This window comes from Hylobates moloch, unplaced genomic scaffold, assembly GCF_009828535.3.
Source record: "Hylobates moloch isolate HMO894 unplaced genomic scaffold, HMol_V3 SCAFFOLD_1, whole genome shotgun sequence".
Lineage (NCBI taxonomy): Eukaryota > Metazoa > Chordata > Mammalia > Primates > Hylobatidae > Hylobates > Hylobates moloch.
The window spans coordinates 84,409,089-84,430,119 of NW_026652276.1; the positions used below are offsets into that span (position 1 = coordinate 84,409,089).

The following is a 21,031-nucleotide window of genomic DNA, read 5'->3' on the forward strand; positions in this document are numbered from 1 at the left end:
TTTTAGGGCAGGCCTGGTGGTGACAAAATCTCTCAGCATTTGCTTGTCTGTAAAGTAGTTTATTTCTCCTTCACTTATGAAGATTAGTTTGGCTGGATATGAAATTCTGGGTTGAAAATTCTTTTCTTTAAGAATGTTGAATATTGGCCCCCACTCTCTTCTGGCTTGTAGAGTTTCTGCTGAGAGATCAGCTGTTAGTCTGATGGGCTTCCCTTTGTGGGTAACCTGACCTTTCTCTCTGGCTGCTCTTAACATTTTTTCCTTCATTTCAACTTTGGTGAATCTGACAATTATGTGTCTTGGAGTTGCTCTTCTCGAGGAGTATCTTTGTGGCATTCTCTGTATTTCCTGAATTTGAATGTTGGCCTGCCTTGCTAGATTCGGGAAGGTCTCCTGGATAATATCCTGCAGAGTGTTTTCCAACTTGGTTCCATTCTCCCCGTGACTTTCAGGTACACCAATCAGATGTAGATTTGGTCTTTTCACATAGTCCCATATTTCTTGGAGGCTTTGTTCATTTTTTATTCTTTTTTCTCTAAACTTCTCTTCTTGCTTCATTTCATTCATTTGATCTTCCATCACTGATACCCGTTCTTGCAGTTGATTGAATCGGCTACTGAGGCTTGTGCATTCATCACATAGTTCTCGTGCCTTGGTTTTCAGCTCCATCAGGTCCTTTAAGAACTTCTCTGCATTGGTTATTCTAGTTAGCCATTCGTCTAATTTTTTTTCCAGATTTTTAACTTCTTTGCCATGGGTTCAAACTTCCTCCTTTAGCTCGGAGTAGTTTGATCGTCTGAAGCCTTCCTCTCTTAACTCGTCAAAGTCATTCTCCATCCAGTTTTGTTCCATTGCTGGTGAGGAGCTGCATTCCTTTGGAGGAGGAGAGGCACTCTGATTTTTTGAGTTTCCAGTTTTTCTGCTCTGTTTTTTCCCCATCTTTGTCATTTTATCTACCTTTGGTCTTTGATGATGGTGACATACAAATGGGGTTTTGGTGTGGATGTCTTTTCTGTTTGTTAGTTTTCTTCTAACAGTCAGGACCCTTAGCTGCAGGTGTGTTGGAGCTTGCTGGAGGTCCACTCCAGATGCTGTTTGCCTGGGTATCAGCAGCAGAGGGTGCAGAACAGTGGATATTGGTGAACAGCAAGTGTTGCTGCCTGATCGTTCCTCTGGAAGTTTTGTCTCAGAGGAGTACCCAGCCGTGTGAGGTGTCAGTCTGCCCCTACTGGGGGGTGCCTCCCAGTTAGGCCACTTGGGGGTCAGGGACCCACTTGAGGAGGCAGTCTGTCCGTTCTCAGATCTCCAGCTGCATGCTGGGATAACCACTATTCTCTTCAAAGCTGTCAGACAGGGACATTTAAGTCTGCAGAGGATTCTGCTGCCTTTTGTTTGGCAATGCCCTGCCCGTAGAGGTGGAGTCTACAGAGGCAGGCAAGCCTCCTTGAGCTGTGGTGGGCTCCACCCAGTTCAAGCTTCCCAGCAGCTTTGTTTACCTACTCGAGCCTGGGCAATGGTGGGCACCCCTCCCCCAGCCTTGCAGCCACCTTGCAGTTTGATCTCAGACTGCTGTGGTAGCAGTGAGCAAGGCTCTGTGGGCATACAACCCTCCGAGTCAGGCACAGGGTATAATGTCCTCGTGTGCCATTTGCTAAGACTGTTGGAAAAGCACAGTATTACGGTGGGAGTGACCTGATTTTCCAGGTGCCGTCTGTCACCCCTTTCTTTGACTAGGAAAGGGAATTCCATGACCCCTTGCACTTCCTTAGTGAGGCAATGCCTCGCCCTGCTTTGGTTAATGCTTGGTGCGCTGCACCCACTATCCTGCACCCACTTTCCAACACTCCCCAGTGAGATGAACCTGGTACCTCAGTTGGAAATGCAGAAATCACCCATCTTCTGCATCGCTCATGCTGGGAGCTGTAGACTGGAGCTATTCCTATTTGGCCATCTTGGCTCCAGTCCAAGTATCTGAATTCTTGATGAGAATTTGGGAGTGACTTGGAAATTTACACATGCCAATGATAACAACAGGTAGAGGGTGATATATCCATGTAGTGTTAACATCAAAGGGAGAAAGAATTGTGCATATCATAATGACCTGAAACAGGCAGTTAACAATGAGGAAAATACCCAAGCTATTCCCCAGCCAAATGGCACATGGGGTATCAGAATATGAGTATCCTTCACTCAGAAGAATTTCAGTGAAAACAAGGAAATAGTTTTCTGAAGGTTGAAGATGTAGGGAGTTTTACATATGGTGACACAGGGGTTCCAGAGGGCTCAGTAGAAAGCACTGAAAAGGATTAGATAGATAGAGAGAGAGAGAGAGAGAAAGAGAAAGAGAGGGAGAGAGCACACTTATACTATAGCAATGCCTGAAGGTTGGTACCTTCAGAGTCAAAGATGGAAATAATTGGTCTTGAGATTGCAAAAAGCTCCAGGTATGACATACGTCTGGGGCCTGCACAGGACAGTGTATCAAGTGATCAAGCGGTGTCCGAAATCTGAGGATGCCAGCAACCTGGAGTTGCTCTGCTTGTGGTCAAGGAATTGTCTGCAAAAGAGCCACTGACTTTCTCCAAGGCCAGTGCTGGGAGTAAGGAAATATTATCAGTCTGCTTTAACCCAGAGAAAAATGCTCTTTGATTCCATATCTGTTCTTTTAAAAAAATTTGTTTTGAAGTAGCTTAATTTTTTTCTGATTATAAAAGAAATATGTTTCATTGCAAAAATAAGGTAATACAGAAAAGAATAAAGATTGTTTATAATTCCCAGATGGAGATGACATAGTCATTGCTAATGTTTCTGTATCTGTCATTAATAGAATTCCCTGGCATTTATCAGTTAGGACTCTAGAACACTCCTTGTCAATCAATGTTTCCTCTCTCTCCTGCACCCACCCTCTCTCTCATGCTCCATGTTGGGTGCTGCTGCCTTTCTAGCTTTATCTCTTTCTCTCTAAATCCAGAGCTCTGTCATCTCTGGAGTGGATATCACTGCACATTGGGCTTATTTAGTTATTCATTAAACACTGAACAGTTGTTGCTATTGTAGCTGCAGAGTTGCTATATCTGTGGCGATGGTGCTTGGGATGCTTCTTTTGATTCTCCCAGAAATCAGAGACCATGTTGCTAGGGCAAGTCAGGAAACCACTTAGATTTTCCTATTCACCTCTGTCTCAGAAGAGGAAATGCCACCTGGGGGGTAGGGCTAGCCCAGCCTCTACAACAGACCCCCTGCTGCCAGTCACTCACTATTTACCACTGAGGTACTCACCTGCAAGAGCCAGTCTCTTGACTCAGGCACAACATGGCAGGCCAGAGTGGTGGAATGGGCCTCTGTCAAATAAACATTCATTGTCCTATCACATTGAGAAATCCTGAATAAGGGTTTCAGCTCCCTGAAAATAGCTCATACGTACCTCTGGTTTTCTCATTTTGCTTCGATTTCCAGAAAAGGCAAGTAAAACAGGCCTACTAATAACACTGCTTTCACCTTTTTGCACTTGATAAGCTTGACCTTTATTTTACCACATAAGTCAGAACTACTATATACCACAACCCTCCTAATTTGCTCTTTTCCTCCTTCCTCCCACCTATCTCCTGCCACTTCCCCAGAAGCATAAAGCTTTCAACATCCTGCTGTCCATTAGCATAAATAAACTAATGCTTTTAAAATAAAAATAGTTTTAATGCTATATTTGTTAAAGACTGCATTACCATAAGAAGATAAAAATATTCTTGAGTAACAGGTAGATCACATACTTTAGAGACAATAACATACTTTTATTGTGGTTCTCTGGAAAGTTGATTATTTTAGCCATAGATTAAAACCTTAGGTCTCAGCACAAGTTATATTTCCATTCATTGCAGAAACTGTTAAACCTTGCAGTTTCTCAGGGCATCTACCTTCATGTTTTAATTTATTTTTCTGTTGCCAGTGTGTTATAAGCATATCTATGAAACAAAAAAGATGAAGTGCCCTTTAAATTCAATTTTGTAATATGAACCAATGGATATGGTTATGGCTTTTCCCCTCATTTTTACATATCTGTTGTTAATTTAAATTTTATGTAACATTTATACAATAGATTAAAAAATACTGGGCTAAGAAAAAACAGAAGTGGCAAGAAATGGAAATGAGAGATCTTCAGCGTCTGGAAGAACTGAAGAAATTAATGGCTGAACAGTCACTAAAAGATAGAGAAAGGTAAAAGAAAATTTAAAATTTTGTGGTAATGGAGGTGGTGAATGGAGTCTTTTGTAATGTGTTAGAATAAATAATATCAGAGGGAGCATTTTTCTATACTTAATGTATCCTTTCAATATTTATATTCACAAATGAATATAATGATATCTATAATGCTTTTTAAATTCTCATATTCATACATGTACCTCTGGATTTTCATTTTGTTCCTTAGATAGCTTCCTAGTTAAAACCCTCACAGAGGATTTGATAGTATTTGATTACCCACTGTGTGCATAAAATGATACTGGCTGCTGCTGTAACTATCTCTTGACCCAGAAGGAGGAAACCATTATTCAAAAAAGAAGGAAGACCCATTTACTGTGACGGAGGCTGGGGAAGACAGTACACAATTATACAGTGCTGTGTGGTGTTTATTATAACATACTTAGGGCATGCCCAATACATGAAAAAAATCTGGAATTTCCTAGAAATTTGTAATTTTAGGTCTGGAAAGGACATTTGAGATCAAGTAGACTAGTCTCCTCCTTTTACACGAGTACAATAAGAGATTTAAGTTATTTTTTCCAAAGTTGCTCTATCAGTTAGGGTCAATTAGGAGACAAAAAACATATAGTAATTTGAACAGGGAAAGTTTAATAGAAAAAATGATAAACTCTAACAGGGAATCCTTTCTATATAAAGAGCTAAATAGCATGCTAAAGAATACCCTAGGGCTGAAGGAGGGTTCCCTTGGAAGAAACACATTTGGAACTGAGGAGCCGTCTCCATGGTTGGGATTCACACCTTACTGTAGAAGCTATGGTTATGACCCTCTGAATGGTGGAGAAGTTCTTGGGTGGGTCAAGACAGAGCTAGTTCAATAGTCACTAGGCAAACAGGGAACACCCAACTTGTGTGCAGGCAGGCCAAAGCTGGAAGCCAATTACTAAGATGCTTGCAAGGCTCAATGGAAATCTGACCATGGAAGTACCTTTGAAATTTGGTGGGACTGACCATGGGTGTGCCATTGGATCTCCATGGACACAGCAACACTTGTGCCCCTACATGTGCTGCTGGCAGCTGTACAGTAGGAACAAGAAGGCACAAACACACAAACCAGGAAGGAAATCCTCTTCCTCTGCAGTGTCCTTCAAGCAGCCTTTTCTGAGACTGCTTAATATTTTGCCAGTTGTAGGGATAGATAGAGGGTCCACCTCTATTTTCAGAGAGCAGACAATGAAAGGTGGACTTAGAGCTGTGAGACATTACATTATAACTGGCATAGTTATCTAATTTGGCTAGCTCCTTAGTGATTTTCACAAAAGATAAAGAAGAGAGAGCTCTCATTTCATAACCTAAATCACAGTAAATTTCCTTTAAATAGTGAGTTTCCCTGATACATTTACCTAAGTTAGTCACTGTAAAAAAATTTCCTGGAACTCTATACTTTCTGCTTAATTTCACTCTGAACCTAAAATCGCTATAATAAATAAAGCCTATTTTGAAAATTGCCCCTCAGACTTACATATAACTTTGGAAGACATAACCATTTGATACAATGAGGTTCACTTGTATCTAGGAAGCTTACTTTGTGACCCATGTGACTGTTATCTCAAACTCTAATCACTGAAGTTGTAGATTGAATCTGGAGTTTCAAATAGATGCTAAGCATTCCTAAGGATTTTCTGGACGAAATGCACATTATTTCCCAGGTAGCTCAGGATTTTAGAGTTTAGTATAATCTGTTACTGAGAGAACTGAGAATATAGCAAAGCCAGGGCTCGTGGTTAGAAGGTGAAGCCACCAATGAGAACCCAGATTAACCAACACAAACCAAGATCTAAGTGGATACAGGCCATGGGTCAGAAACAAGGAGGAGGATAAGAATTCCCAAACAGCTAAATACGAAAGGGCAAGGCAACGGCAGGTTGATCAGTCTAAAGCTATCCTAGCAAAACAAAAGAGAGCCACAGAAATTAAAAGGAATGGGGAAAACAGAACAGATACGTAGTTCCAGCATTAGGAGACAGGCTTCCACTAAAATTACCCCTCATAGTCAGGGAGCTTCTTTGATTACAGAGTCATTTCAGTCTTTTGCTTCCTGTCCCAATAATTATCAAGATTAGCTGATTCAGAGCTTCAGTTGAAAAAGAAGACAAGGAAAATCAGATTAATCTGCATTACATAACAGAAAAAAAAAGCGCATTATAAGATACTAAAAAGAGTACTAAAGACTAGGAGCCAGGAGACCAAGGTTTTAGTCTTGACTCTTTGAATTGTATCACCTTGGGAAAGTCTGTCATTTCACCTCCACAGGCTCTGTTTTGTCTTCTGTAAAATTGAACTGGATAACTTCTGAGGACAGAGTTGATGAACTATTAAGGGCCTATGATCCGTTTGTTCAACTCTTATGTTCAAATGCTGAAGATTCAGATAATTATTAGTCCAATGCTTGTTTGCCAATGGAAAATCAGTGAAAAAGGCCTTTAAAATATCGGATATTTAAGACATATAATCCTCAGAAAAATTTTTATAATATTATAGAAGTATATTCCTCGTTTTGTGACTTAGGGAGATAGAGTTCAACATACAAAATTGCTGATAGTTTTTGCTTTTGATAGTAACCAGAAGTTGTCTTCTTTCATAACTACATAGCACTAAGAAATTTGGTTGATTGGTTAAAACATTTTTCTGTACTACTGAAATACAATTCATGAACCTTATGTTTGATATTTTAACTATGGACACTTTTTTTCCATATCAGAATAAGGTGGCTTGAAGCAGTTTCCAGATCTGTGTTCAGGACACACACGCATATCCTTGAGGGTTTGAAAACTTCTGTCATTTACTTCCCTTTTCTGTTTTTAGATTCTAAGATTATATTTCTTAAAAACAATATTCGACCGGGTGCGGTGGCTCACGCCTGTAATCCCAGCACTTTGGGAGGCCAAGGCAGGTGGATCACAAGGTCAGGAGATCGAGACCATCCTGGTTAACACAGTGAAACCCCGTCTCTACTAAAAAAATACAAAAAATTAGCCAGGCATGGTGGCGGGCGCCTGTAGACCCAGCTACTTGGGAGGCTGAGGCAGGAGAATGGCGTGAACCCGGGAGGCTGAGCTTGCAGTGAGCCGAGATCATGCTACCGTGCTCCAGCCTGGGCAACAGAGTGAGACTCCATCTCAAAAAAATAAAAATAAAAATATATATATATATATATATATATTCATAAATAAAATGATAGGTTGAACCACATAAAATTCCATTTTTGTAGGTCAAAATTGTTGAGTACTGGCAATTTCATGTGGTTCAACATTAAAAAAAGACATAGAAATTGTTTTATGTATTAATTACGTTTACCTTCTCAATCTGTTAGAATCATGTGTTTTGCCCTCTTCATTTTATCGAAATTGTTTTTGCCCAAGTTTCCACTAACCTCCTAATACCCTGTTTTTATTTCTCAACATGCCATTGAGATTAAGAGGGAAGGCTCTAGAATCGGTTGACATTAGAATCCTGGCTCTATCCTTTATAGCTGTGTGACCTTTAGATGAGTTATTTAACTTCCCTGTGCTTCAGTTTCCTCATCTGCACACTGAGGATATAAACAGTATCTACTTCTTAAGATTGTTGCAAGGATCAAATGATACACTGAATGTAACACATTCACTGCCTGGAACACAGTTAAGTATTCATTAAATATAAGCGATTCCTATCAATTGACTTTTACATCATGAAATACTAATGTATTTTTTCTCAAAATGTTAAAGCAAGAAGGCCACACTTCAAGCCAGAAAGAGAGCCCTTACCAGAACCTAACCATGCTGGCACCTAGATCTTGGGCTTCTAGCCTCCAGAATAGTGAGAAAATAAATTTCTGTTGTTCAAGTCACCCAGTCTATGATATTTTGTCATGATGGCCCAAGCTAACTAATACAATGGTATTATATTATTAAATGTATTATGCTTTTTTAGCCAGGCATGGTGGCACGCACCTGTAATCCCAGCTACTCAGGAGGCTGAGGCAGGAGAACTGCTTGAACCCGGGAGGTGGAGGTTGCAGACTCCAGCCTGGGCAACAGAGCAAGACTGTCTCAAAAAAAAAAAAAAAAATTATTGTGCTTTTTGTTGCTGTTCTTAAAGATTTTATACAGTATGTATATATAGATACATTTTAAATAAATGTTTAAAAAAATTTAAATAAAACATGTAAAACTGAGGACATTATTATAAAAATTAAAGCTAAAGCAAAAGTGCCCTTAACCACTACCCTCATGTAGTCTCTTCTCTAAAAGCCATTGCTTTTATCATTTTTAAATGCATATACATACATGCTACCTATTTTATATGTACCTATATAAAATCAAGTTTAAGAACAGCAACAAAAATCACAACACATTTAACAATATAATATCACTGTATTAGTTAGCTTGGGCTATCATGACAAAATATCATAGACTGGGTGACTTGAACAACAGAAATTTATTTTCTCACTATTCTGGAGGCTAGAAGCCCAAGATCAATGTGCCAGCATGGTCAGGTTCTGGTGAGGGGTCTCTTCCTGGCTTGCAGAGTGGGGCCTTCTTGCTGTGACTTCACATGGTGAAGAGAGTCAGCAAGTACTTGAGTGTCTCTTCTTATAAGGGCATGACTCCCACCTGAGGGCTACATATCCAAATACCGTCACATTGCGGGTTAGGCCCTCAACATATGAATTTTGAGCAGACATATTCAGTCTATAGCAACCATTGGTGTAAAAAAAGCATTTATGTATGTACAAATCGACTATTTACTACTAACTTCTATTTATAGGTTGCTGCTGACATGTAAGTCCTTTGTGCTAGTTAGAAAAAGGTGCAGCACACCAACGTGGCACATGTATACATATGTAACAAACCTGCACATTGTGCACATGTGCCCTAGAACTTTAAAGTATAATTAAAAGAAAAAAAAAGAAAAAGGTGCTTCCTTTTTGTGGCACATGCATATTGCTCCTATTACAAGTGGACAAATTAGGAAAAGACTCCCTTCTGAACTGTGACATACAGCTTGACAAGCAGAGGCAAAGCTGGATGTCATACTTCATTTGTATCTCTGGGTCATGGATCATTTTTGTAGAGCACAAACTTCAGAATGATACATGGTATCTCTGCAAATAAACCTACCTAATTCTTTTAAAATAGTATATATTATTCATATTTCTTCTAAAATTTAGTTCTGTAGCCATCTGGAACTTAATTTAATGAGTGATATGAGCTAAATTGTTCTAAAGTGATAGCCAACTATCTCAACACCAATTATTTAATGATTCATCTTTACCCACTGATTTAAAATGCCACTTTTGTTATATATTACATTTCTAATTATACTTTTATATCCATATGGACTCTTGTTTGATTAAAAACTGATATATGTTTATAGTTCTACATTGATAGCGTGCTGTTTTAATTATTCTGTTTTGCTATCTAGTAGAACAAGTGTTCACTCATTGTTCTTTTCAAAAATATCTTAGCTATTCTTATGTCAAATTTCACTTAGAAATGTTTTTTTTTGTATTGAAATTTTATTAAGGAGAACTGACACATATACCAAATTTAATCTCCAGCCTGGGGACATGCTTCCAAATAGCTCTACAGCTCTAGACTTCTGCTAGATCCTTTAGAAAAGTTCATCTTTTTTTTTTCTGGCGAGGACAGAAATTATTTTTGAAATAGGCAGAAATTGGTGACCAAGAAGCCAATTATAAGTTTCCTTCAGTAAGCTCTGTGAGAAAAAGTATCTGAACTAAGGAAGTGACAGCGGGAAGCAGAAGTGCTACAAAAGCTGACAGATGTGTGTGAAGTATTTGCATGCGTTAGAGTTGATGACTCAAGTCATCAGGGATGGAGGCTGAAGGAAGACAAAGAATGAAACATGACCCTGAATATTATTGTGCTTTTTCCGGCCTCTTGGGTTGAAAGCTTTAGTTATTTTGTTTTCAATGTATTTTATTTCCTAATCAATTCACTCGGCTATAGTTTTTATTTTCCTGTTTATTTTTGGCCATATTCTACAAGGTTTGAAATATTGTCTTTTTATTTCCTAATTTCTAGTAGTTTTCATTTCATTTTTTATGTCGCAACAATAAATTGGTGGATATTGGGGGTGCTTGCCACAGGTAAGTTTCAGTTTCATTGATTGTCTTGTGATGGGCTTCAAATTGGTGAGCAAACTGGATAGCGAAATGTATAAAAGTTAAAATACTAATCAAAATATGAGTATTAAGTGAAAGATACCTTTAGTTTTCTTGGGTAACAAATGACAGTCTTCAAAATAGATATAAGAATGTATCTTTGTCTTTTATTTTTTTTTTACCACAATGTTTATTCTTTATGTTATTTAGTTTCTGTAACTCTATGCTCCAAGTTCCTTTCTAGCCATCCCAAAACGTTGCCACTTAGCCCTCATGGTAATTTTTACCCAAAGTCTTATCCCCCTCCCCCCACCCCACCACTGCTGAAAGCTAAACTGTCTCTCTTTCGCATGCAGTGGTTGTTCTTTCTTTTCAGCAGGGCACTGACTGCACTTCCTAACTAACCTTGTTGGGACCAATACTGGTGCCCTGGTCACTGCAGTGTAGAGTTCTCTACAGCTGCAGTGATTCTTTGATGTATATGTTTTTTTTGTTTTCAGGTGATTTTAAACACCCTGTTCCCAGAAACTTACTTTACTGAGTATTCTTTATGTTGGGTAGTGAAAGATTCTACACACAGGGAGGAGTAGAAAGCTAGGATATGTAATGGTCATATTTCATTTGTTGTATATCCTTAGCATCACTGCTTTCTGTTATCAGTAACTGTTGCAGAGCAAGCAAGCAGAAATTAGACCATTCTTCCAAGCACAGGGGCCTTTCTCCCCTTTGCATTATGACATTCTGAAAATGCTTATTATAATGTTCAATCTTTAACTTTTCTGAAGTTCAGCTCTCTTGTAGTTAACATAACAATCTTATTCCTCTGTATTTGCCAATTATTGCTTTAATAAGGATAATTATAATTGTGGCCTTTTGGCTACTTATCTCCATTGCTGTTTCTTGTAATTTAATAAATAGCTTGCTTTTCTCATTTTACCTCCTTTGTGCTAATTTTAATGTTTTAAAAATGTTTTAACAATATTCTCCAGAAGATAATTTTAAAGATCTCTAAAAGCAGATTTACTTAGCTAAGGAGCTCCTCTAGATACCATTTTCATGACCAAAAAAACTGAAGTTGGGTACAACCAACAAATGGTTGCTACAGGTTCTAAGAACTTTATCAGTCAATGCTCATGTAATACTAGAGCAGCTGTTATTCCATTCTTTGCTACATTAGAATCACTTGGGGAGCTTTTGAAAGTCCTGATGCCCAGGCCAGACTCCAGACCAACTAAATTCATATCTCTGGGGAAAATCTGACCCCCAAATTTTTGGGAAATTCTTAGGGGATTCTAAAGTGCAGCAAAATTTAAGAACCATTGTGCTAGAGTTCTTTCTACACTTTCTGAAGTATGGGCCCAAAGTCATCTACTGGGTTCTTGAGACCATTCCACTTTATGTAGAAATGCCCATAATTTCTCTTTTCCTAGACAGTACCCTCGCTGAGCTCAGAGAGGTCATATAGGTGAAACTGATATTCATGGAACAGTTTATCAATTCTAGAAAACCTCTTCAAGTAAAAATTTTGCGTGTTATTTTTCTAACAACCCAGTTATGTGTATGTATGTGGGTGTGTGTTTAGTGGAGAAAACGTTGCTTTCCACAGTACAAAAAACAAAAACAAAAAACAACAAAAAAAGCAGCACTAATTTTAGGTTATTTTTTCCCCAAATAATAGCATTTTCCTGTATTGTAAAACAGTAAACATTTGAAGCTTAAGCTGTCAATGACCTTTTGGGAAGGAAGAGACTAGAGCCAGCTGACTTTCTGACACTAAATTGGCCTTGCGAATCTAGTGTGTGTTTTGAGGTCCTTGCCAACATCAGGGAATTGACAGTTATTGCATTTTCTAAGTAACAAAGCCAGATGTTTCTCTCTATTTTCCATGTCTTTTCTTAACAATGTGCAAATTTCAACATGTTGTATTGGAAGGCATTAAGGAAATTTAAAGTGGGTTCGCAGTCTAATATTTGAGATCTTTAAGGAGTATGTTTAGTAAAGTGACTTAATCAGAAATTTTTACAAACATTTGTCATGTTTTTGCTTCTCAGCATGAGATTTCTCAAAATTAATGGGGATGCTCTTGTTCATTAAGTCTCTGTCAACCAAATCCCCATTCCAAGTGGATGTGCCAAATGATATAGTCCAAAGATCACTGTGAACCATTAAACAAATACAGTTCTTAATAGGACTGTCTGTTTTGTATTTTATATGTATATTAGAAATCTTTTGCAAATTAGCAGTAACTTAAAAGATGGAAAGAAACCTCATTGGTGGCCAACAGTAATAATAATGATAATAGTACTTATGACCTGCTCCTCAGTATAACAAAACAAATTGTGGGAGATGTGTGTGTTCATACATTGGGACATGGATACACAGATTATTTGGATATGATTGTAGTAGTTCTTCAATGGAGCTTAGCTAAGCAAGCATGATTGACAGAGAGGATAAGAAATTCATGGACAAAGCAATATGTAGCCATTTTGATGTGAAAATGAACAAGCAAGCTTGTGCCTGTGGGCAAATGGAGCACCAGCTGGGCAGAGATAGCACAGCTGAGGGTCATTCAAGAGGTCTTGGATGATGATTTAGCTCCTGATGACTGTACATCAAGTTGACTGTACATCTATGGTTCCTTCCAAACCACAAGCAATTGAAGCATGTCGTTTGCTGAGTAGTTTAGGCTGCTTTTACTCTGTTGTTTACAACTTTGATTTTTGATTTTGGAAATCTTGTTCATTTAAAGAGATACTGGATTTTCGTTGTATGCTAAGTTGATCTGTCTGTTGCATTTACTTGTTCAGGTCAAAAAATGGAATGTCAGCAGGTATGTGTCTGGTAGAGGCCAGACAACAATCTGAAATGCTTTAGAATATGTTTTTTAATGTATAAAATGAGCATTATTACATCCCTTTATGCCCACCATTATTTTTGTTTCATATGTATGTGTCAGTGAATTGACCACAGATGCTGCAATTCCAAATAGAACATCTAGGTGCTATGATCTTTTTGAGAATCAGTTATCTCAAATTCTCCTCTTCAGTAACAGAGACTTTTATTGTGGTACACAACTAGTGCTACAGATATTTGAAAGTATTTGTTGGAGCATTAGGTTGTTTTCTTTCTTTTTTTTATTATTATACTTTCAGTTCTGGGATACATGTGCAGAATGTACAGGTTGGTTACATAGGTATACACGTGTCATGGTGGTTTGCTGCACCCATCAACCCATCATCTACATTAGGTATTTCTCCTAATGCTATCCCTCCCCTAGCCCCCAACCCTGCAGTAGGCCCCAGTGTGTGATGTTCCCCTCCCTGTGTCCATGTGTTCTCATTGTTTCTTTTTCTTTTTTTTTTTTTTCTTCTGAGACAGAGTCTTGCTCTGTCACCCAGGCTGGAGTGCAGTGGCACGATCTCAGCTCACTGCAAGCTCCGCCTCCCAGATTACGCCATTCTCCTGTCTCAGCCTCCCGAGTAGCTGGGACTATGGGCACCTGCCACCATGCCCGGCTAATTTTTTTTTTCTTGTATTTTTAGTAGAGACAGGGTTTCACCGTGTTAGCCAGGATGGTCTCAATCTTCTGACCTCGTGATCTGCCTGCTCGGCCTCCCAAAGTGCTGGGATTACAGGTGTGAGCCACTGCACCCAGCCTTAAGTGAATTTCTTAATCCTGCATTCTAATTTGATTGCACTGTGGTCTGAGAGACTGTTATGATTTCTGTTCTTTCGCATTTGCTGAGGAGTGTTTTACTTCCAACTCTGTAGTCAATTTTGGAGTGAGTATGATGTGGTGCTGAGAAGAATGCATATTCTGTTGACTTGGGGCGGAGAATCTGTAGATGTCTATTAGGTCTGCTTGATCCAGAGCTGAGTTCAAGTCCTAAATATCCTTGTGAATTTTCTGTCTCATTATTCTGTCTAATATTGACAGTGGGGTATTAAAGTCTCCCACTATTATTGTGTGGGAGTCTGAGTCTCTTTGTAGATCTCTAAGAACTTGCTTTATGAATCTGGGTGCGCCTGTCTTGGGTGCATATATATTTAGGATAGCTCACTCTTCTTGTTGCTTGAATACTTTTACCATTATGTAATGCCCTTTTTTGTTTTTTTTGATCTTTGTTGGTTTAAAGTCTATTTTATCAGAGACTAGGATCGCAACCCCTGCTTTTTTTTTTGCTTTCCATTTGCTTGGTAAATATTCCTCCATCCCTTTATTTTGAGCCTATGTGTGTCTTTGCACGTGAGATGGGTCTTTTGAATAGAGCACACCAGTGGGTCGTGACTCTTTATCCAATTTGCCAGTCTATGTCTTTTAATTGGGGCATTTAGCTTATTTACATTTAAGGTAAATATTGTTATGTGTGAATTTCATCCTGTCATTGTGATGCTAGCTGGTTATTTTGCCCATTAGTTGATGCAGTTTCTTCATAGTGTCGATGGTCTACAATTTGGCATGTTTTTGCAGTGGCTGGTACCGGTTTTTTCTTTCTGTATTTAGTGCTTCCTTCAGGAGCTCTTGTAAGGCAGGCCTGGTGGTGACAAAATCTCTCAGCATTTGCTTGTCTGTAAAGGATTTTATTTCTCCTTCGCTTATGAAGCTTAGTGTGGCTGGATATGAAATTCTGGGTTAAAGCCCACTTGATCATGGTGGATAAGCTTTTTCATGTGCTGCTGGATTCGATTTGCCAGTATTTTATTGAGGATTTTTGCATCAATGTTCATCAAGGATATTGGCCTAAAATTCTCTTTTTTGGTTGTGTCTCTGCCCGGCTTTGGTATCAGGATGATGCTGGCCTCATAAAATGAGTTAGGGAGGATTCCCTCTTTTTCTATTGATTGGAATAGTTTCAGAAGGAATGGTACCAGCTCCTCCTTGTACCTCTCGTAGAATTCAGCTGTGAATCCATCTGGTCCTGGACTCTTTTTGGTTGGTAAGCTATTGATTATTGCCACAATTTCAGAGCCTGTTATTGGTCTATTCAGAGATTCAACTTCCTCCTGGTTTAGTCTTGGGAGGGTGTATGTGTCGAGGAATTTATCCATTTCTTCTAGATTTTCTAGTTTATTTGCGTAGAGGTGTTTGTAGTATTCTCTGATGGTAGTTTGTATTTCTGTGGGATCGGTGGTGATATCCCCTTTTTCATTTTTTATTGCATCTATTTGATTCTTCTCTCTTTTCTTCTTTATTAGTCTTGCTAGTGGTCTATCAATTTTGTTGATCTTTTCAAAAAACCAGCTCCTGGATTCATTAATTTTTTGAAGGGTTTTTTGTGTCTCTATTTCCTTCATTTCTGCTCTGATTTTAGTTATTTCTTGCCTTCTGCTAGCTTTTGAATGTGTTTGCTCTTGCTTTTCTAGTTCTTTTAATTGTGATGTTAGGGTGTCAATTTTGGATCTTTCCTGCTTTCTCTTGTGGGCATTTAGTGCTATAAATTTCCCTCTACACACTGCTTTGAATGTGTCCCAGAGATTCTGGTATGTTGTGTCTTTGTTCTCGTTGGTTTCAAAGACCATCTTTATTTCTGCCTTCATTTCGTTATGTACCCAGTAGTCATTCAGGAGCAGGTTGTTTGGTTTCCATGTAGTTGAGCGGTTTTGAGTGAGTTTCTTAATCCTGAGTTCTAGTTTGATTACACTGTGGTCTGAGAGACAGTTTGTTATAATTTCTGTTCTTTTACATATGCTGAGGAGTACTTTACTTCCAACTATGTGGTCAATTTTGGAATAGGTGTGGTGTGGTGCTGAAAAGAATGCATATTCTGTTGATTTGGGGTGGAGAGTTCTGTAGATGTCTATTATGTCTGCTTGGTGCAGAGCTGAGTTCAATTCCTGGATATCTTTGTTAACTTTCTCCCTCGTTGATCTGTCTAATGTTGACAGTGGGGTGTTAAAGTCTCCCATTATTATTGTGTGGAAGTCTAAGTCTCTTTGTAAGTCTCTAAGGACTTGCTTTATGAATCTGGGTGCTCCTATATTGGGTGCATATATATTTAGGATGGTTAGATCTTCTTGTTGAATGGATCCCTTTACCATTATGTAATGGCCTTCTTTGTCTCTTTTGATCTTTGTTGGTTTAAAGTCTGTTTTATCAGAGACTAAGATTGCAACACCTGCCTTTTTTTTCCATTTGCTTGGTAGATCTTCCTCCATCCCTTTATTTTGAGCCTATGTGTGTCTCTGCACATGAGATGGGTTTCCTGAATACAGCACACTGATGGGTCTTGACTCTTTATCCAATTTGCCAGTCTGTGTCTTTTAATTGGAGCATTTAGCCCATTTATATTTAAGGTTAGTATTATTATGTGTGAATTTGATCCTGTCATTGCGATGTTAGCTGGTTATTTTGCTCATTAGTTGATGCAATTTCTTCCTAGCCTCGATGGTCTTTACAATTTCACATGTTTTTGCAGTGGCTGCTACCAGTTATTCCTTTCCATGTTTAGTGCTTCGTTCAGGAGCTCTTTTAGGGCAGGCCTGGTGGTGACAAAATCTCTCAGCATTTGCTTGTCTGTAAAGTAGTTTATTTCTCCTTCACTTGTAAAGCTTAGTTTGGCTGGATATGAAATTCTGGGTTGAAAATTCTTTTCTTTAAGAATGTTGAATATTGGCCCCCACTCTCTTCTGGCTTGTAGAGTTTCTGCTGAGAGATCAGCTGTTAGTCTGATGGGCTTCCCTTTGTTGGTAACCTGACCTTTCTCTCTGGCTGCCCTTAACATTTTTTCCTTCATTTCAACTTTGGTGAATCTGACAATTATGTGTCTTGGAGTTGCTCTTCTCGAGGAGTATCTTTGTGGCATTCTCTGTATTTCCTGAATTTGAATGTTGGCCTGCCTTGCTAGATTCGGGAAGGTCTCCTGGATAATATCCTGCAAGTGTTTTCCAACTTGGTTCCATTCTCCCCGTCACTTTCAGGTACACCAATCAGACGTAGATTTGGCCTTTTCACATAGTCCCATATTTCTTGGAGGCTATGTTCATTTTTTATTCTTTTTTTCTCTAAACTTCTCTTCTCGCTTCATTTCATTCATTTCGTCTTCCATCACTGATACCCTTTCTTCCAGTTGATCGCACTGGCTACTGAGGCTTGTGCATTCGTCACGTAGTTCTCGTGCTGTGGCTTTCAGCTCCATCAGGTCCTTTAAGGACTTCTGTGCATTGTTTATTCTAGTTAGCCATTCGTCTAATTTTTTTTCAAGGTTTTTAACTTCTTTGCCATTGGTTCGAACTTTCTCCTTTAGCTCAGAGTAGTTTGATCTTCTGAAGCCATCTTCTCTCACCTCGTCAAAGTCATTCTCCGTCCGAGCTTTGTTCCGTTGCTGGTGAGGAGCTACGTTCCTTTGGAGGAGGAGAGGTGCTCTGCTTTTTATAGTTTCCAGTTTTTCTTCTCTGTTTTTTCCCCCTCTTTGTGGTTTTATCTACCTTTGGTCTTTGATGATGGTGATGTACAGATGGGGTTTTGGTGTGGATGTCCTTTCTGTTTGTTAGTTTTCCTTCTAACTGTCAGGACCCTCAGCTGCAGGTCTGTTGGAGTTTGTTGGAGGTCCACTCCACACCCTGTTTGCCTGGGTATCAGCAGCGGTGGCTGCAGAACAGCGGATATTGGTGAACTGCAAATGCTGCCACCTGATCATTCCTCTGGAAGTTTTATCTCAGAGGAGCACCTGGCTGTGTGAGGTGTCAGTCCGCCCCTACTGGGAAGTGCCTCCCAGTTAGGCTACTCCAGGGTCAGGGACCCACTTGGGGAGGCAATCTGCCCACTCTCAGATCTCCAGCTGCGTGCTGGGAGAACCACTACTCTCTTCAAAGCTGTCAGACAGGGACATTTAAGTCTGCAGAGGTTACTGCTGCCTTTTGTTTGTCTGTGCCCTGCCCCCAGAGGTGGAGTCTACAGAGGCAGGCAGGCAGGCCTCCTTGAGCTGTGGTGGGCTCCACCCATTATGAGCTTCCCAGCAGCTTTGTTTACCTACTCAAGCCTGGGCAATGGCGGGCGCCCCTCCCTCAGCCTTGGGGCTGCCTTGCAGTTTGATCTCAGACTGCTGTGCTAGCAATGAGCCAGGCTCCATGAGCATAGGACGCTCTGAGCCAGGTGCAGGATATAATCTCCTGATGTGCTGTTTGTTAAGCCCGTTGGAAAAGCACAGTATTAGAGTGGGAGTGACCTGATTTTCCAGGTGCCGTCTGTCACCCCTTTCTTTGACTAGGAAAGGGAATTCCCTGACCCCTTGCACTTCCCGGGTGAGGCGATGTCTCGCCCTGCTTCGGCTCATGCACGGTGCACTGCACCCACTGTCCTGCACCCACTGTCAGGCACTCCCCAGTGAGATGAACCCAGTGCCTCAGTTGGAAATGCAGAAATCACCCGTTTTCTGCATTGCTCATGCTGGGAGCTGTAGATTGGAGGTGTTCCTATTTGGCCATCTTGGCTCCACCCCCTCCTCTAGTTCTTACACAGTTAATGGACTTCCTTAGGAAGAAACAATGTCCTGTGGGATACTATGGATACACGGTTGGCCCAAAAACAGTGTATAGTGAAAGAAAATCCAATTATTTTTTCTGTCCTTTCCATGATGGAAAGTGTGCAATAAAATATTGGAACTGGCTAAAATTGGCCGATTCCCTTGGGGTATCATACCATGTTAAGGACTCACAGGTACAGTAGTCAGATTAGCCTTGATAAAAGCAACTGACATGGTTGAGCAGTCCATATCTCCTATTCCCCATCACTAGGAGCATTTTATCATAAGAGCAAGTGGCAGGTTGCTGGGGAAGAAGACTGATACACACATAGTAGGCCATGACTCCCACCTACTTCTTTAAAATCACCTCCATATAATACGTGTGCACTCTGGACTAATTCCAACAATTTTGGGGGGACTTATTTTCACAAATCCTCCAATCTTATTCCTTCAATGTCCCTAACTTACTGACCAAACCATTAGCTACTGCCCACAAAATGTTATTAATCCATCTTTTATTCATCTATTAAAAAATATTTGCTGAGTACCTAATATGAGCCAGCCGCTAATTCTTTACATCAGGTAAAGTGAACATGGAAATCATCCTATTGAAATTACATTTGCATGGTAAATTTCCCTCCTCCATCCCCTTTCAGGGACATCTCTGAGCAGTGCCATCAATCCCAGCACTCCGCTTCTGTCTGGACCAGTGCATGTGTAGATCCAGCTGTTAAACTGGCTCATTTTTTCCTCTCTCCAGAGGGTGCCTTAGGGGCTGTGGGTGTGGGTTGAAGGGATGCTGCTGTGGCAGGAGTGGCATGCTGAGTGGGAGCTGCCTGTCTGTGTAAATTACCTGAGTCTTCAGGCACATTCCACATTCGTTTAATGAGTTGGTACTGCTTAGGCACTCCTAGAAGCATCTGGTGGCTCAGATGACACCCAGCTCATTGGAATAGCTATGAGTCTCGTTGTTACCTGGTATCTTAAGGTCAGAAGCCAAACTCTTGTTTATGAAATGGAGGTTAAAAAATACATACCTCATATGGTTCTTGTGAGGAATAAACACACTAAAACATGGAAAACACTTACTACAATGCCTACCACATGTATCTGCTTGACAAATGATAGTTATCATAATGATCACCAGGGTCCAATAGTGATTCAAGAGCTAGATCTTAAAAGAAAAATTACAACTTGCAAAGAAGGCATGATTGTGCTGCAGAACCCTGAGGGTCTCTACTGTGTGAGAATCTATAAAGGTTTTGACATGCTCTATAAAACATTCTAGTCACCCAGAATACACCAGGGCACCAGGTGTATTCTGCATCAAGGACAAGTGGCATTGCCATCTGCATCATGGCCTGGACCAGCTGGACAGCTTTCTCTTGTTCTGACCTGTGTTCATACTGTTAGCTGTTCAGGTCACTCACTAAACTGACTGGAGAGGCATTCCCAAAAGCTGATTTTGCTACCTTCCAAACCTACAAAGAATTATCTGGCATTATGATTGTCTTTTTTTAATATGGAGTAAGAAAATCTGTGTTAAAATCCCTGTCTTACCACTTCCTACCTCTATGACCTTAGTCAAGTTACCTATGTCTCTGAACACACCTAAATGGCTGTTAGCAGAATTAAAGGAAATGATGTATATAAAGCACCCAGAGTACAATACACACTGTTTTATTCATTTCTCTCTACACCCTCCTCCTTATCTACAATGTTTAGCCAGCTGTCTCTGGGGCTTTGCCATATGGATGTCTCCCTGGCACTTCACATTTTCCATGCCTCAGATAGAGATATTCATCACTCTCTCCACCCTGTTCTTCCTCCAGTGTTCCCTTTTCTGTAAATGACAACAGGATGTACTCACTGCCCAATCAGAAGCCCAGGGTGACTCTTCTCTCTCTTACTCCCCACTCCTACAGCCAAGGGCTTATTAAATTCTGTGAATTTACCTTTTGAATATTGATATCGTTTGCTGTCACCCTGATAGGGCCACCATCCTCTCTCACCTGAATTGCAGCCACAACACCTCATTACTTCAGCCTTGCTGCAAAGCAAACACAGCTAGTCATGTCATTCAGATACTGAAAACCCTTCTGTGGTTTTTCTTCACACTTTGGGTAAAGTTCAGATGCCTTAATGTTGCCCGTGAGATGCCCATGGCTGGACTCTGCTTAGCTCTTTAATCTCTCACTGCACTTCT

At 40.0% G+C, this 21,031-nt stretch overlaps 1 protein-coding gene across 7 annotated transcripts in view; it reads left to right on the plus strand.

Annotated features, from left to right (window-relative positions):
* The window catches only part of CCDC148 (coiled-coil domain containing 148), a 308,291-nt gene that overhangs the window by 246,204 nt on the left and 41,056 nt on the right, over positions 1-21,031 (plus strand). For all 7 annotated transcript variants that reach the window (XM_058441815.1, XM_058441814.1, XM_058441820.1 and 4 more), the window contains one exon: positions 4,094-4,212. In XM_058441815.1, the coding sequence (XP_058297798.1) occupies positions 4,094-4,212 (119 nt within the window). The remainder of the gene's footprint in view (positions 1-4,093; positions 4,213-21,031) is intronic.